At 52.2% G+C, this 16764-nt stretch overlaps 1 protein-coding gene across 2 annotated transcripts in view; it reads right to left on the minus strand.

Moving 5' to 3' along the window:
- Positions 1–1537: 1537 nt before the first annotated feature.
- Positions 1538–16764, minus strand: part of STK32C (serine/threonine kinase 32C) — a 90697-nt gene continuing 75470 nt past the window's right edge. For both annotated transcript variants that reach the window (XM_080596665.1, XM_080596664.1), the window contains 9 exons: positions 14168–14341; positions 13579–13616; positions 11187–11276; positions 10665–10768; positions 10449–10565; positions 8609–8734; positions 8325–8456; positions 6608–6675; positions 1538–5884 (listed from right to left, as the gene is read on the minus strand). In XM_080596665.1, coding sequence (XP_080452791.1) covers positions 5746–5884; positions 6608–6675; positions 8325–8456; positions 8609–8734; positions 10449–10565; positions 10665–10768; positions 11187–11276; positions 13579–13616; positions 14168–14341 — 988 coding nt within the window. In that variant the 3' untranslated portion in view covers positions 1538–5745. The remainder of the gene's footprint in view (positions 5885–6607; positions 6676–8324; positions 8457–8608; positions 8735–10448; positions 10566–10664; positions 10769–11186; positions 11277–13578; positions 13617–14167; positions 14342–16764) is intronic.

Consider the following 16764-nt stretch of genomic DNA (forward strand, 5'->3'; position numbering starts at 1 on the left):
CCAAATCCTGCTGTTCTTAGCCGGGGACTTTCTGCAAGCTCTTCCTTGGCACCATTCCTTCCTTCGGCAGCCAGGCTGCTCGTTGAAAGGGGCCAGGGCCGGGGGGACCATGGCAGTGCCTGCAGACACCGTCCCCTCCCCGCTGAGCGCTGCAGGTGGGGTTGGGGCCAGTGCCCCCATCAGCCCCCGTCAGCTCTGCTGCGAGGACGGGTTCGCATTTGTTCCCTCCGTGGGGGATATTTCCCAAAGTGTCCTGGGGAGCGGCTGAGCCCGCAATGCTGCAGGTTCACCCCAGCCTCCGAACGCAGCAGCGGGGGCTAAAACACTGAGCGTGCCCCCCCGGGATGTCTGACGGGTCCTGCAGCCCCAGCTGTCTGCAAACGCATCCAGAGCCTGCAGGAAGCGAACCCACCTGGGGCACAGATGGCCTGCGTGGCCTTAATTCCCTCTGACAGCGTCGCTGCAGGCTCTGGGTCAGACGCTTCCAGGCGCTGGCTCCCCGGCGAGACAGAGCTGGCGTGCCTTCGCCATGTGGCGCTGGAGCTCAGGTCACGGGGGGGCTGCTGGGGACAGGGACCCTCGGAGGTCATCGGTCCAAGCCCCGGCTCCAGCGGGGCAGCCGGCTGGAGGCAGCGCCGAGCCAATGCCCGGTGTTTGGGGATGATGTCTTGCCTTCTAGGAGAAGAGCCGCACTATGTTCCAAAAAAAAAAAAAAAAGGCAAAATTCAAAGACAATTGCCCAGCTGCAAGCAAAGCGGACTGTACAGGGCACGAGCCTGCAGGCACCCAGCAGGGGCACCGGCCGAAGCCCGAGGCTGCAGGACACGGCTGCAGAGGCCCTGGGAAGCAGGGCTCACGCTTGTAGGGGGGCGCAGCCCACAGCACGCCGATCAGCTGGCGGGCTCTTTCCTGCTTTTTCCCCAGCTTGCAGCAAACCTTGCCAGGAACCACCCTCTGGTGGGCAAGCGGGCTCCTTCCCAACCCATCCCGCGCAGGCAGCTTTCGTTCAGACCCAGCCATCCCAAACAGCAGCACAGGCACCCCGAGCAGGTAGAAAGGCAGCTTGGGTGCTGAGCACGAGGACGGGCATCCCCCTTGTCCCTCCCTGAGGACGAGCACCAGCAAACGGTTTGCAGCCTCGTAGGAGAAGCAATCCCAAGCCAAGGGCAGGCCGTGGGCAGATGGCAGGCGCTGCTGCTGCGGATGAGCGACTGGAAACGCTCCTGCAGCTGGCGGGTCCAGCGGGCACTGCGCTGCCACCGGGGTAAACTGGGGAAATGCAGCACCGCTCACAGAGCTGCTCACTGCCCGGCTGTAAGGTACTGCTGCTGCTGCTGAGCTGCTGCACGTGAAATGCAGCACACGCAGCAGATTGGTGCCATGTTTTGGCCATTACACCAACTGGTGTACTTTGGATGCTAAATAACTCCGGTCTGTGATGTGTAAACAAGAGAGATAATTATAGCATGCACTTTTTACAAGTTTTAATGTTGTTTTCCTACAGAGCAATAACCTAAAAACGACTGCAAAAACTTGGCAATGTTAAAAACACACATTTATTACTCCACATATGCAATGGCTTCTTGCAGTATCTGCAAAAACACAAATTTGTTGTCATAACTGAAATCTTCAGTGACATGGCAGTATTGTCATGCAATAAAATTACAGAAATGTGCGAACTGAAAATACAGAGATATGCTTTACATATCCAATTTACACAGAAATAATTAAAAACTATACCCTACCAAGGCATCAGGATTTCGGCACTGTCCAACGTCAAGTTCATATTATTGGCATTTTTGCTATTATTACTCCTGTTCTCTTTTTGGCAAGGTATAGAGCAATAATAAAGAACTGGCAAAAGAAACATCCGGACCTGATCTGGCATTTGTTTTCTATGCAAAATTCCCAGTGAAGTCTGTGTAATTCAATGGAAACACTTAAAAATATGCAACTTTGCAGAACTTCAAAATACAACAGAGATAAGAAACTCTTACGGCAAGGAATTTAAGGAGAATAATTTATAGGTGATGCAGACTTTTCACAGCAGATAATGGCACACCCTGTATAAATCTGTCATACAAAAAATACGTGTATTTAAATATCTATATACAGAAAATTATTGTATTCTGGTTCTAGTGGAGATGTAAACCAGAGCTGGATCAACTTCCAAGCTCTGCGTTACGGGGTTTGGTAACGGTAGTGCTTCACGACTTCACCATGAGTTTTGCTTACACCTGGAGCTGAATCAGGCTCTAAAGCCACAGAGGGAGAACAGAAGGACGGAAACGGCTCAGAGGACTTCAAAGCAACACGGTTTTCCTAGGAACCAGCCCTTCCACAGGGCGTACGCCCCAGAGCCGCACGCCGAGCCCTGCCGGCAGTGCCTGCGCTGCTGCCCCGGCACAAGCACCCCGCACGGCCGCGGGCACCACGCTCTGCTCCAGGGCAGCCCCACGCTGCACCCAGGGCATGGGCTGGGCACGGGGCCGCAGGGAGCCGGGCGTGCAGGGGACGGCAGCACGGGGACGGCAGTGAGAGAGCGGCCCCGACACCCCGAGGTGACAAACAACGCCCTGCCCCATGGCCCCACGGCAGGAATTGAGGTGACAACATACAGACACAACCAAAACAGCAACAGGGAGCAGGGCACAGCAGAGGTGACACATTAAAACCCATCCTGGGCTTTTTTGACAGTGAAGCGAACAGGTATCCATTTATTACTGTGTTTCCTTTTTACAATTACTCGTTTCTTTCAATTTCATCTCTGGGGTCTCTGCATAAGTAGGCATCAATAAACCAGTTCCCCAGCTGGGCAGTAGTGAAGTGTACGTCCATGCAGTATTGGAAATGGGTACTCAAATTATATCGTACTCACGGTGTCTCGACTACACGGCACAGTGATCCTAGCAGTCTACGTTGTGTCACCCGTTCCCAGTGAGCAAGATCTAGAAGTTTCTGATGTGAGGCAGAAATGAGAGTTCCCAAACATGTTTCCCTAGGTGATTTCAGCAGTGCTTTCTGGGCAGCCAGGATCTGCCCCCAGATCATTTTGTCTTGGGAGCAGCCATGGCACGGTGTCTTTCCAGAAGCTTTGCTGGTCACTGCTCAGCGCCACCGAGGGCATTTTTCACCACTTATACAGGAAGCGGAGTGCTGAAAGGAGAACATAAATGACCAAGACAGGTTCCGGAGTGAGGCACTCCGGTTTCTGGGAAGTGAGCCAGCTCATGTCTGCACACAGCAGCGGGATGTTAAGGGCCATTTGTAACATGTCCTAAAGAAAGCGATGAAGATCTCTGATGAGACACGTCCTACAGGACTGCAGACATCTCCTCTGGCCTGAGAGCTCGTGGCTGAACAGGATGTACCTGTACCTCCCGCACAGGGTGCATTTTGGTCCCCAAATAAAAGTTACACTCCTCGTTGATCTCAGAGTCTCTAAATTTGTCATTATTTACAGAAAGAAGCTAAATAGTGAAATGGAATTTAATGAAAAGAACCATTCATACCGGTGAAGTAAATCACCTCTAATTCATACTTCCCGAACAAAAACATCTCGTGACCCTCACCCTGCTCCTTTCACACCCACCTGGCTCCTGGCAGGCCACGAGGCAGGTTTCCAGCCCCCTGCAGCAGCAGCGTTATCAGACTATTCCCACCAGAAGCCAGACAGACGTGCCACGTCTCGACGTGGTTCCGTGACTCGAGACTGAAGTGCTGTTCCCGTGATCGTGCTGCTCACACCCAGCGGTGCTGTGCCGCGAGAGGCGCTCAGCACAACCCCGCCACCGGGGCAGCCGAGGCAGAGGGCAGCTGGTGCCGAACAGCCACAGCCGTGCCGCCGGCTCCACGGGGAGGCTGGGGGAAACGCAACGCACGCAGACAGTACAGGACGAGGAGCAAGCCGGCAGATCCCGCAGTACATCCAAATGCACAGGACTCGCTGCAACGCGCTGGAGAGCCCAGTTCCGTGAGCTGCCCGTGTCCCCGGCACCGCGCCGATGCCCCCCAGGCACAGAGCGACGAGGATCTCGTCCAGGGAACTGGGGCTGCCGCGGGGAGAGGTGCCGCCAGCGGGCCGAAGGCACGTGGGACCCATTTCTCGATGTGGCTCGCCCAGCGCCTGCCGCCTCACCCCCAGCCCCAGGCACGGGACCGCACCGCTCCGTGGAGCCGCGGGGTTGCACTGCGCAGACGCTGATCGGATGCACCGTGTACCTGGCGCTGTCCTGAACACAACTGTGCCACTGGCATAAAAGCTTTGGCTTCCCCCAGCCCCCCCCGAAAGTTGTGCCTGCACACCTGAACGCGTCTATTGAAAGACTTTTGAAAGTTTGGTTCTGCACAAACATAGTCACTCACTGATTTCCACATAAAACTGTGGAAAATAAATGCTTTTTGTTTTTTTTTTCATATAAAAGAGTTTTAAACTGGGTAAGCCATTCTATTTCATCCACTGAACACAAAATTTGTCCTAAAAGAGTCTGCATCTGTTAAAAACGTTTTCTATCCCTTTTTGTGTTACGAATACGCACGAGGGATGCAAACCCAGCAACCTCCCTCACGGCAGGCAGCAAACAGATTATGACAGCTGTGAAGTGAATGCAGTTCTCATGAAACCTTTGCGTATCACAACGGTTTTGTGTTGCAGCAGACCCAATGGCTCATTTTTAGTAACCAAAAGCCACTGTACAGCAGATTAAGCAACTAATACAGTGAAGGCTCCTGAAACAAGAAGAAAGGTAACATCCACAGCTGGAACAAGTCAAAGAGATCTCCTGTCTTATTAAGAAGGTAAAACAGGCATTGGTAAATTATACACAGCAGTTTTACTTTACACTGAAAATAAAGTAAATCGAAGGGTGAAATAAGATACTCCCCTCTCTTTGTGGTCGAGCAGCACTGTAAGGCCACCCGCTTTGTTTCCACTGAAATCTGCATCTATGATGAAATAAATCCCCCGAACCTGGACAAACAGAACCAGAATGATCTGATCCGTTTGCACAGCTCCTTGCAACTCACAACAGCTATGTGAAGAAAGCAAATATTTTAAATATATTTTACATATCAATTATGTTTTTAATCATTACCCAGCCCCAGGAGAATCCATGGAGTGCACAAAAAACATTTATTTGCCGGGAGTCGGGAAAAAGACTCTGGCAGGTGATGAAGAGACAAGGGAGTGCCCGGGCCATCCCATCCCCATGCCACAGGGCCGTCCCTACACCACGGGACCGTTGCTGCCCTTGGCTCTCACCAGGCTGCTGCCACCCTCTGGGACCAGCGAGGCTCTGGGGCTGCTTCGACTCCCAGCGGGAGCGCTCGTCCCCGCGCAGCCCTCGCTGCCGGGAATGCCAGAGTACGGTGTAACCCCTACCCAGCCTGCCTCCTGCCCCACACCTCCTGTGCCCCTTTGCTGTAGGTGAACTTTGTGTGTTGGCATCTTAGTGTGTTAAAAGCATGTCCAGATCAGCAATCTGACATTAAAAAAGAACAAATAAAGAAATTGGTCTACTTCCTCCGACAAGTTGCATAGCAAGGATCCTTACCCACGACAGGCACCCCAGTGTGCAGACCGGCATTCGCCTAAATCCCGAATTCGGTTCTGTGAGAACTGTCCGTGTTGCTACAGCATTGCGAGACGAGTTGTCGCGTGTCTCCGGTTGTCTCGGAGCGCAGCCGGTGTTACTCAGCGCAACCTGAGAACGGGGGACGGGGAGGGGGCGGCCGGCGGCCCCCAGCCTAGCTGCTGCCCGCCGAGGAGCACACGGAGCTGCACATGTTCAAGTTGGAGGTCTCAGACTCGGCCTCCGTCTCGGCTTCATCGGTGGTTTCGGGGGGGGACACGGACTCGCTCGTCTGCTCCTGGCTCTTCTTTAGCCTGTGCGGAGCAGAGGGACCAGGCGTTACACCGCGACTCCCAGGGCGAAAGCAGAACAGGCGGCGTGGAACGCGTCTGCAGCAGCAGCGTGGCCCTGCGGCCCATGCACTGCTCCTCGTCAGGTGCCTACAGCAGGCCCTAGGTAACGGAGAGGAGGCTTTCCAGGGAGGCACCACCCCCCCCACCACATGGAAAGGTCCTTACACGGGCTGAAGTACCAGCAAAACGCACCAAAATGGTCTCAAACGCCCTGCCACCGCCTGCAGGCTTCAGCTTTCAGAAGCGCTGCCTGCCCGACCTCGGCCACAAGCGGCAGCAGCTGCTTTAATGCCAGCACTTCTACTGCCCGCTCGTGATGTGCACAGAACATTTTCCCACGTTCCTTGCTTTTGTCCTCCCAATAACACCCTCTAAAAGCAAGATGGACAAGGGGACAGTATGGGTGAACTGGAGGTGTGTCATATGTGCTTGTTAGACCCCAGAAGCTTCCCTGCAGCATATTTTCTTTGCCTGCAGTGGTTAATACCCACTGATCTTGTCCCCCTCCTTGGGCAGAACTTTTTTGCAAGGATGCACCACCTGAGCTTCTTGGCTGACATCTGTCACACAGAGCCAAGACCTCAGCGAGGTGCTCCTGACCTTCTGGCTCTGGCACTCTCGATTTCTGAGATAAGACAGGAAAAAAAGTATTTTTTCTTTCCAAAAAATACCCCCCACACTTACTTCTCTCTGTTAAAGATGACAAAGTCTTGCTGGATAGCTTCAAGGCATTCTTGGAGATAGTCATTTTCCTGTTGAAGAAAAAAACCACACACGCGTAAGAAGTCCCATCTGCATACCGCTGCTTCCTACAGCGGGCACAGCACATAGCAGCCACCAGAAACCTCAGCCTCAACAGCTGATGGAAATAGCACAAGCCATCGCTTTTGTGGCTCTCACTGGTGGCGTGTTTCAGCTGCGGTGTGCGCAGTTCTCCATGAGATGCAGGTAACACCGTTCTCCAGTTCAACACAACGTGTTTGTCTGGGTGTCCTGCGGTCAGTGCTACCTGCTGGCAGCGAGGAAGGGGCCCAGCACAGCCTGCGGGTGTGAGCTGGTGGCCGAGCACAGCCCCACGGCGGGTGCGCCCCGGGGTGCACACACCAGGGAGCTGACAGCACCCGCACGGCAGGAGGAAGGCGTGGACGTGCGGACAGCTCGTGTCCTGCGTCTGCCGTCGTCCTACCCCCTGCACCCGCCCGTCCACGTGCAGAGACCTCCCCTGAGGTCACACACTGCCGCTGCGGGGCCAGCTCCCATCCCGTGCTGCCACACGTGCTGAGGGTCTTGGCAGACAACACGCCCCTAGCTCTCCCGGCAACAAACCCTCCCCGAGGTATTCTCAAGTCTGCTTATTCTGTTCTTTTCCTCCCCAGCTTCCCGATTTATCCTCCGGCCCTTTACAGTAAGTCTCATTGATCGCAGCATTAACTCCTGTCGAAGAAGGGATCTATTGCAGTTAATTGGCGCAGACAACGAGACAGGCAAAATCCTGACTGGCGCTTCCTGCTGCTGCTCAGATAACGGGTATCGGTGTCCTTGTGGGAGGGGACGACTTCTGCTTCCGTATTTTGGAATTTGCTCAGCTCAGAGAGGAACTGCAGCACCAAAGTTGCTGTGTTGGGATAATGCATCCTGCCGCCCCCTGCACACCAGCCCTACCGGCAAGCGGCCCTCACAAAGCACTCCTTGCCCCAGGACCTCCTGCCCTGGCGCACAGTCTGATGGTTTTATTCCGAGGACGTGTCTGATCTGTAAAACCCAGATTCTTGTATTTATCTCCCTACCGGCATAAAAGCACCCTAGCTCCCACAGTGAACAAGGGAAAAAAATGCATCTGATCTCCAGCTGAATTTCCTGGCTGATGAACTCTCTCCAGAAAGCGCTCGTGGCACGCTCCTCCAGACTCACGTGCTGGCCTCTCCGGCACAGGAGCCCAGCAGGGCTGCGGGGGCTTACACAGGCATACGGCCCATGTGGTGTGAGGAGAGCTGGGCCAGTTATCCAAAAACTGGAACTGACACCCTGGATGTTTCTGTGTGGTCATCATCCAATGCTCGGACCAACCACTACAATCTAACCCCGTCCTTGGCTGTTGGGGACACGGGACAGTGCCCTTCAGAAAGGCTGTGATCACAGGGACTTTGGTTTTTTTAGTGTTACTCTGGACCAGCATGCCCAGACCTCTCACTTCATTTACCAAGGCACAGATTATTGCGAAAGGGCTTTATCAAACTTATGTAAGAGGAACATTTGGTTGTCATGAAGACTCATTTGGCAAATGTTTTTATCAAAACAAATCTGCACGGGAAGCCACTGCCGCAGTAACTACTGGTGCACACCCCCACAGTTGGTATCTCAGCCTTTTTCCCTGCTGGCTGTTACCGCACAGATCACTTACGGACTGGGAGCTGTCTTTGCTGTTGTCCCTCGACTTGTTCTTTGCAAGCCTCTTCTTCTTCTTGTGCAGGGGCCTCGACTCCAGGATCATCTCCTCCAGCTCGAAGGTGGGGTCGCAGTGCAGGCGGCCCTTCTGCGAGGCACAGGGACACCGCAGGCACGGGTTAGCCATGGGGCGGGCTCCCTCCCTCTCAGCAAACGCGCTCAGAACTACCGCTGGGCACAGCCGTTCACCTTAGGGTGCAAACTGGCCCTGGCTGGGCGAGGGAAGCTGCTCGTACTCACGTTCGGGACGAAGCCCGGCTCCACGCGTTTCTCGCCGACGTCGCTCCAGACCACGCCTGACAAGTAGGCCGACGTCTGAATGTCGGCGAGGCAGGAGAAGCGGTGCTCGGGGTTCACCGTCAGCAGCTGCCACGACAAAAGTGTTCCCGTGAGGAAGGAGAAACAGAAAGAAGAACCCCCTGCTTCCCAAACGCACTCGAGTAACTCGGCAATGCTGCAAAGTTTCTGTTTTGGGAAATATGCAACACCCTCTATAAAAAAACAAACACAAAACTTAGAAAGCTGTTCTACAGAGTGTGAGACCAGGCGGTCACAAGTTCGGTACAGTGAGGACTCGGAGCAGCCCGGGTTTACCTCCCCACGTGTGCCCACGATGCACGACCCCCCCTGCCGCCGCTCCCCCCGGGGCCGGAGCAGACAGCCCCTGCCTGCCGCAGCCCTGCTGCCTGGAGAGGTGCTCGGCCTCCCCAGAGGCCCTTCCTCTTGGTTTCAAACTGCACACGCCCTATTTTCACACCTCTTCTGTGCACCAGGGGATACTATTCCGTTTATCACACACGCGGACTACTGAGTATATATGAAAAAACAAAAAAGTCAGATAGAAATGGTAGCTGGCTTGCTGCTCCACCAGGGAGCCGCTGTGAAGGCAGACTTGAATTTTCAGAGACCCCCGCACGGTACCATGCTGCGTGCTCAACAGCCCTGAGGTACAGCTCTTAGGACTGTCGGTGGTGTCTCTAGCATGGGACTTGGGTAAAGCTTCCGGAAAACTCAGTGCTTTGTCTCCACCGCCGGAAGCCTTGGCCGCAGCCTGGCCACGCCACCACCCCGAGGCCCGTCCCGGCGATCTCCCCAGGGCACGCAGGACTGCAGCCCCGGCCTCCAGCCCTCCCAGCTCAGCTCTGGCATCCACACCCTGAGCGCGGTGCTGCTGCCCGGAGAGCCTGGACACGACGTCCCCGCTCGCAGTGACATTCACCCCCCCCGCACGGTGCTCCCACGGCACGGCCGGGCGGCGCTGCCCGGGGACAGAGCGGGGCGCGGGGACAGGAGCGTCCCGCGGGGCCGGGGCTGCGGGGAGGCCACGGCCAGACTGAGCTCTGTGCCGCTTCTAAGAGCTGGCACCTCGTGCAGCCCAGCAGATGGCAATGTGAACTTGCTTGAACACTCCACCCAGTGGTAACTAACTCTGCTTCTCCTTAAAACAAAACCAAATTACGTAAATTGTCCACCCGACATTAACTTATACTGGAGTCCTTATTTGCTGTCAGCACTGGGCATATCTTTTCTACAGCATGCTCAGCAGCTGCCTTCTGAGTTCTCAAGCAAGCAGCCTCCACACCAAATCAAGAACTTTCTAGCTGCAGCAATAAAATTCAAGCAGCCGTCTGTTTCACAGACACACAGAAACCCCCTCGGACAGGTCTCACCACTAACTGCCCCTGAGCCAGACTCTTCAGCTGCGCCGAGCTGAAGAGGAAGCAGCTAACGCAGCAGGCTCAGCACAGACTTCTCCATCTTACTCTGCTGTCCCAGCCACGACCGCCACCTTTCCAAGGCAGAAGACCATATATATGCTTGGATGCTGAAAGAACACAATCCTCGCCTAGGTAAGAACTGGACTGTTACAACAAAATCAGCCTCTTTTCTTCACTTGCTGTGAAGCAATGCGTCTTTTACAGAGGTAAGTGAAAGAACAAAACACAAGATGAATCTGTGCTTAAGCCTGAGCAAAGTCATAACAAAAATTAGTCCCATTTCAATTTTACATTAACATGCTGGAAGATTTCCAGTTAGTCCTGTCGTGTACAGTTCAAAGCACACCCGCAAGGCACCTTACCTTCCTTAACAGAGCAACCATTTCCTTTGACCACGTGGATGAGTACTGAACGCTGACAGTACTGAACAGCTGGACCAAGGACTCCACTGGGTTGTTGGAGTGGATGTCATACGGTCTCTGGGGAAAACACAGAAAGGTGAGAAGAAAGTCACTTTTCTCTCTGCGGCTCACTAAGGAAGCGTGTTCTTAGAGCTCAGGCAGTCCAAAGCACCCTACCCAGCCCCGAAGGAGTTCGTAAGCCATAATTCCCAACGACCACCAATCCACTTCGAAGGAGTAACCCGTCCCGCCGTTCAGGAAGGAATGGAAAATCTCTGGAGCTGAACGGGAAGAGCACAACCACAACAGTTTATTCACTGACTTCGGTCAGCTTCTGTTTCCATCGCCTACTTCATGCAAGTCCGCAGGTAAACACAGTGATTGTTTTCACGCGTGAAGGCCACCAGGGGGGCTTTCAGGACAAGCCAGGAGGCAGCACGCCCGGCCACGCAGGGCGCTGGGAGCCCCGCTCCCTCCGAGCAAGGAGCAAGGCCGGCGGCGGGGCAGGAGAGCGGGGCAGGAGAGCGGGGCAGGCTGGCACGGCAGCACCGGCGGGGCTCTGCTGAACGACTTGGGTGCATGCATTAATGGGCTGAATTAACTCCGTGCCTTTGTGACAGGCAGGAGTTATGAGACGGCATGCAGCGAGCATTCTCTCAAGGTAAAATACAGACGGAACGAACAGCTATTATTTCTTACCCATGTATGGCTTTGTTCCAGCTAACGCAGTTGCTCTTTCACCATCCCTAATTATTGTTGCAATATTAAAATCTGTTAAATGTGCATGACCTTAAACAAAGACACAGTTTAAGAAGGAATTACTCTCAGCACAGAACAATCACAATGCAGAGTACAATTTTTTCATAAGCTTTCAGTCTCCGAGAGCATAGCACAGGGACAGGCAGGTTGCTGTACAGATCCCACCAAATGGCCACAACAGATCCCGGAGCTTTCTCAGGATCCTGTGCTTGCCAGACAATTAAATGGTAGCTAGCTTTGCTTCTTGGTTTGAATTGCACATGGAGCTTCACATTTTGAATAGAAGCCATTTACAATATCCAGCTTATTCCACCCTACCTGGCTACTCTGCTTCTTTGTTCACGTTACCCCCACCGCGAGTCAGTGACTGCTCAGATCCCCATGGTACAAACCAGCCAGCTCTCAGAGCTCTGCTGCGTCACACGGGCATCCAGAAAATCCCCAGGCTTCCTTCAGGACTACAACGCCCGTTCCCCTCTCTGCAAACACTGCTGGCACTGGGCACTGCTACGACCAACTAAAATTCAAGGCTGAACATGAAAAAGAAAAGGATTTTTGTTTGTTTGATGGTTTGTTTACAGGATTCTGAGTTTCAAACCTGGGATGACAAGTCCAGTTTTAAATGCCAAATGCTTTACCTTTGGAAAACTCAGGTTCAGCTTGTGGTCAGCATGAACAAACACGAGGAATGTGACAGCACTGAGTCAAGGTGCAGCACAAAACCAGGGGAATACATAAAGTAGCAAGAAAAGCACTGTAACAGTTTAAGCTTACAGAGCTTAAACATTACTGGTTAAGCCTACCTCAGGAACTAGTGAGCTCCAGCACTTCGTCACACTGATATATCCATCTATAGTCAGTAACGAAGACAGTAGAAAAACACTACACTAAAATAATGCCTCGGTCATGTTGATTAAAAATTAACTGTAACTGTTTTTTGATGAAAGCCACTGAACCACGACTACCGGCAAAGTCCTAGAGCTAAGACAGGACGACACTCTGCAGCCCAGAGCAAATTCGGGCATGTCACTCTAAGTGAAATTGTAACACTTTGCAAACCCTAAGATTGTACAAAGAATTCATTACAATATTTCCGACAGTGCTGCAGTGCTTTCTCCCTCTTTCTACATTCTCCATCATTAGGACTGGGAGTTAAAATCTGGAGAAAAAAACAGTCTGAATGATTTTAACAGGCTGGAAAACACCTCTCTTCTTAGATCTGCTGCCAGCCAGCCAGGGCAGATCGGGTAAGCACTGGGGTATTTACCGGCACAGATCAGGCATCTGCAAGGCTGCAAGAAGTCTTGCCACGAACTGAGTATCTCTGCAATACTGCTGTACAAAGTGCTGCATACCTCACGCATAGACTCAACAGGAGCAGGGATAATGAGCGCAAGCCGAAGCAGCAGAGGCTTAGGTATGACATCAGGAGAGGTGTTCAGAAACACAACAATTCAGCGCAGCTGAGCCCCAGGCAGGCTGCCTGGGGAAGCTGGGGTCTCCAGGACTGGGGCAGAAGCCCCAGGCCTGGGGAAGAAGAAAAACACACCCACATGCCTTTCTTGAGACTTTCTGCTATCTACCAGGCAGCTGTGAAAGTGGTCTGTAAATCACAAACAACTTTGTGCTGTTAGTTCTTCCTTGTATCTCCATTTTCCCAATATGCTTGGGCTTTATACCCTGCGCTATCATCTAATGAACTCCCATGCAAGTGTAAGCTTTGGTTTTGACAAGCCTTTATGCTAAAACTCAGGTGCTTTGGAGCCTTCTGCCCTGAGAGATTGTGTCTTCATTTTGTAAGGTTTATTGCTGGAATAGAGGTGAATATATGGGAGCTGTCCAGTTAGACCACTGAGAGCCTACAAACTGCTTAATAATAATAATATCAATAGATGGTCTCATGAAGGTTTCCAAGCTTGCTCCTGGCTCAGCCCAGATCTCTCTCTACAGGAAGACATCAAAACTCTTTTTTCCTGCCTAGTAAAAGTATATGTGCAGATCACTCACTTTAGAACTCAAAAAAGAAAGTTCTTGTGCTCTGTGCCCCTTCACAATGCATTTCTTGCATGGATAACCTGTGCACTGTAAGAGGCACTGGCTTGGTGCTGGTGAGAAGGGAGGCAGAGGCAGGGGGTCAGTGAGAAGGGCTCCTCACGATGGAGCTTTCCTCGCATGGCAATGCACGTGTATGTCCAACCAAGCACCAATCAAATACAAGAAGTGGTGCCTTTTCCACAGTTTTTGCAAATAAAAAGATGCACAGTATTCAAGACTGTAAAGAATCGGTCCCTTGAATGAAGGAGGTGGACAAAGCGAGACAGAGAGATCCTACCTTGCTCATCCAGGAGAATGTTGTCTGGTTTTACATCTCTGGAAAAAGAAGCAAGGTTACAGCAAGATGAAATCCCGGTCAGATGAGGGATGCAATTCTACAACAACAACAAAATCTGCAACTTTTTTATCTACCAAAAATTAGAAAGATATAACCCCAAAATATCCTAATAAGGAACAAGTCCTTTTAAGATGGAAAAAAATATGTTTCCCCAGGGAAAACAAACAAACAAAAAAAAGTGGGACCACCTGACTTATTCAGGCAGCATCTCCATGAAATTAATAATACAAGACTATGCCTGTGAAGCCCTCGATTACAGCTCTTTTGGCTGCCCCATGGAGGAGCGAGGAGCGGCAGGGCCAGCAGCCCCCCGCCGCCCTGCTCGCAGCACCAGGGGCCTCCCGGCAGCACAGGCTCGCCGGGGCAGGCAGCCCACCCAAACCCCAGCACGGGCACCTCTGGTGCACGGCCAGCTCCCACCAGCCGCAGGCCCACCGTGGGCTCTCACACCACAGGGCACCTCGTGTCCCTGTGCTCGCTCATGGAAGTGCCCTCATTTCCTGCAGCACGGGGTAGCAGAGGGTGTTACCTGTGAATAATATGCTGACTGCGTAGGTAGTCTAGAGCCAGAGCCATCTCACAGATGTACAGTCTGACTGTTTCTTCTGTAAACTGCACGTTTTGCTGCAGATGATAGCGTAGGTCACCCCCAAGGAGCAAGTCCACCACCATGAACATGTCCTCCTCGTCCTGGAAGGAGTACCTGCGGGGAGCAGGGTGGTGAGCGAGCAGGCTGGCTCCTGCGGCACCTCACAGGAGTCACAAAATGAAGTTGTGTTTTTTTTTCCTCTCTTAATTATACAGCACCTGTGAGAAACTGCAAACATCCCCGCAACGAGCATATGTTGGCCTCGGTGTTTACACTTTTTTAATTAAGTGAGCACAATTCAAGATGCTGCCTTGCTTTTTAGCCTTTTGCTGCGCTAGGCAGCGCCTCCCGTGACAGGAGCACCATCCCCATCAGGCCCTCCCCGCTCCCCCAGCGCGCTGCCGTCGCGCACAGCAGGCCGCACACAGCTGCGGATCCCGTAACTCCCCGGGGCGAGGCTTAGGACGCTTCAGAAAACTGCAAAGCAAAGTGAGGTGTCTGAGCTCCCACCTCAGCCCCTGCTTTGCCGGGGTGCCTCGTGCCCGGGCAGTGCCTGGCCGAGGCCGGCCCTGCTCCCCTCACACCCCGGCAGCCTGGCGCCCAGCGTGCCCCCCCTGCGTGCCGCCCCCCTCCCGCCAGCAGGCCGCCTCGATTTGCAGTTGGGAAAAACATGATAGAACTGTACCGAAAATATCCCCGCGTATCCTGAAAGTGAATTAGAAAACGCAAGTGCTAATTTAACCACAAAAAAAACAACACAGAAAAAAAGACCTATATTTACGGTAGAGTAAAACGCCTCTCTCTGTTTGCAGTGGATCCCGAAGGAGACTGACAGCAGTGAGGATACACTACAAAATAACGTTCAATTGTTATATTTGGCAACACCATTTCTATGGAGGGAGTCTGTGGGGTTGTATAATACTTGTGAATCACACACTTCTCATCCTGAATGTATGCTCATTCTAAATGTATGAGCTGAGAGGGGGAAATCTGCAATGAGCAGATTTCCTCAAGAACTTCATTACCTGTTGGGAAAAAAATATGTTTGCAACTGTTAAAACACTGAAAACATAAATACTAACTTCTTTGGCTACTGTGGAGTAACAGACCAGAGAAAGCAGGTGAAGCTTTAACACCTCTGCACAGGGCTAGCGGCCCCAGCCTGCCAACACGCTCCGAGGGCACCACGAGCCTCGCGGTCTGAAGGAAAACAACGCGTGCTGCAGATGCATTTTGTGCATAACACCTCGTTTTCACTTACGCATGATTTTCCAGGTAAGCATGGCCTCTCTTTTATATTTGCAATTTGCTCCTCTTAGCAGTAGAGAAGTTGCAGCTCCAGGAATTTGTAGGTAATCTCAAAAACTCCTGGGCTGGAAATACTGCCTGAAAGACTCGATTACGCTCCCTAAGCAACAAGCGCAGAGGCCTGATTTTACAGAGAGCCATGCTACCATCTGAAAGCGTGTATCACAAACCAGGCAACGGATGTGCAAAGCAGTGAGGGCATCAGTCCTAGGCAAAACGTTAAGTTACCCTGGTCACACGCACAACAGAGACAGGAGAGCGTGCTCCTCTCTCCCTCTCGGTCTGTCATCCTCCTCTCAAAGGGGTGCGAACGTTTGCCACCAGCTCTCAGAAATGCCATTCTTCCTGCAGGCTGGGCGTACAGGCTGTGAACTCCGTATTTCTGTAGCCCGCAGCGTGTCCCGTGTCTGCCCTTCCCCTGGCTCCCCCCAGCAGCGCCCAGGCCTGCTCGCACAGGAGCAGGCGGGGGCCGCGACGGGCTCCTGCCCCCCGCCAGGCGCCAGCCCCTCAGGCGGCAGGGAGGCCGCGAGGCTGGCTGCTAAATACTCATTAGAAATTAACAGGCCATCTTAGGATATGATGCCTCATTTTCTAATACTTGTAAATGAGTTTATGTTGTGCAAAACTTGATAATGATTTTTCTGCGCTCCAGAGAAACGTATTTTATTTGGCCAGTGAACCTGTTGCAAAGCACTTCTTTGCCATGAGTTGTTCTCCAGCAGACGGCCATGCACGTGGTGGTTTGAAGAGATCACGTAACTTTTTTGCAGAAACAGATCACTAAAAATAGTTACATTTCAAATTGCTCACTACTAATTAGATTAGATTAGATTACGTTAGATTAGATTACATCAAATTAGATTACATCAAATTAGATTACATTAGATTACATTAGTGCATGTGCACTGGCAAAAAGTATACTCATTACCTGGCACTGTTTTAGGGTCTAATTTAAAAATAACTACCCTTGAATCAGGCTGACATTTAACAACTAGTTTTAGTCTGTAATGCTTTTGAAAAACATTTTGTCTAGACAGTTACTGTAAAAAGTGATAGGCAGTACAACTCCTTGGCTTCCCTACAACCACAGTAATCCTCCTGCCCCACAAACATCACTCTATTTTACAGAGCAGCCTTGGCGATGACTGCACAGATATAAACACAGGCAGGGCAGCTTTAAGCTACCCTCTAAAGTCTCTTAACTTATCTCAGTAAAACTGTACTGAACA

The sequence above is a fragment of the Anser brachyrhynchus genome (genome assembly GCF_964034855.1).
Source record: "Anser brachyrhynchus genome assembly, chromosome: 6".
Classification (NCBI taxonomy): domain Eukaryota; kingdom Metazoa; phylum Chordata; class Aves; order Anseriformes; family Anatidae; genus Anser; species Anser brachyrhynchus.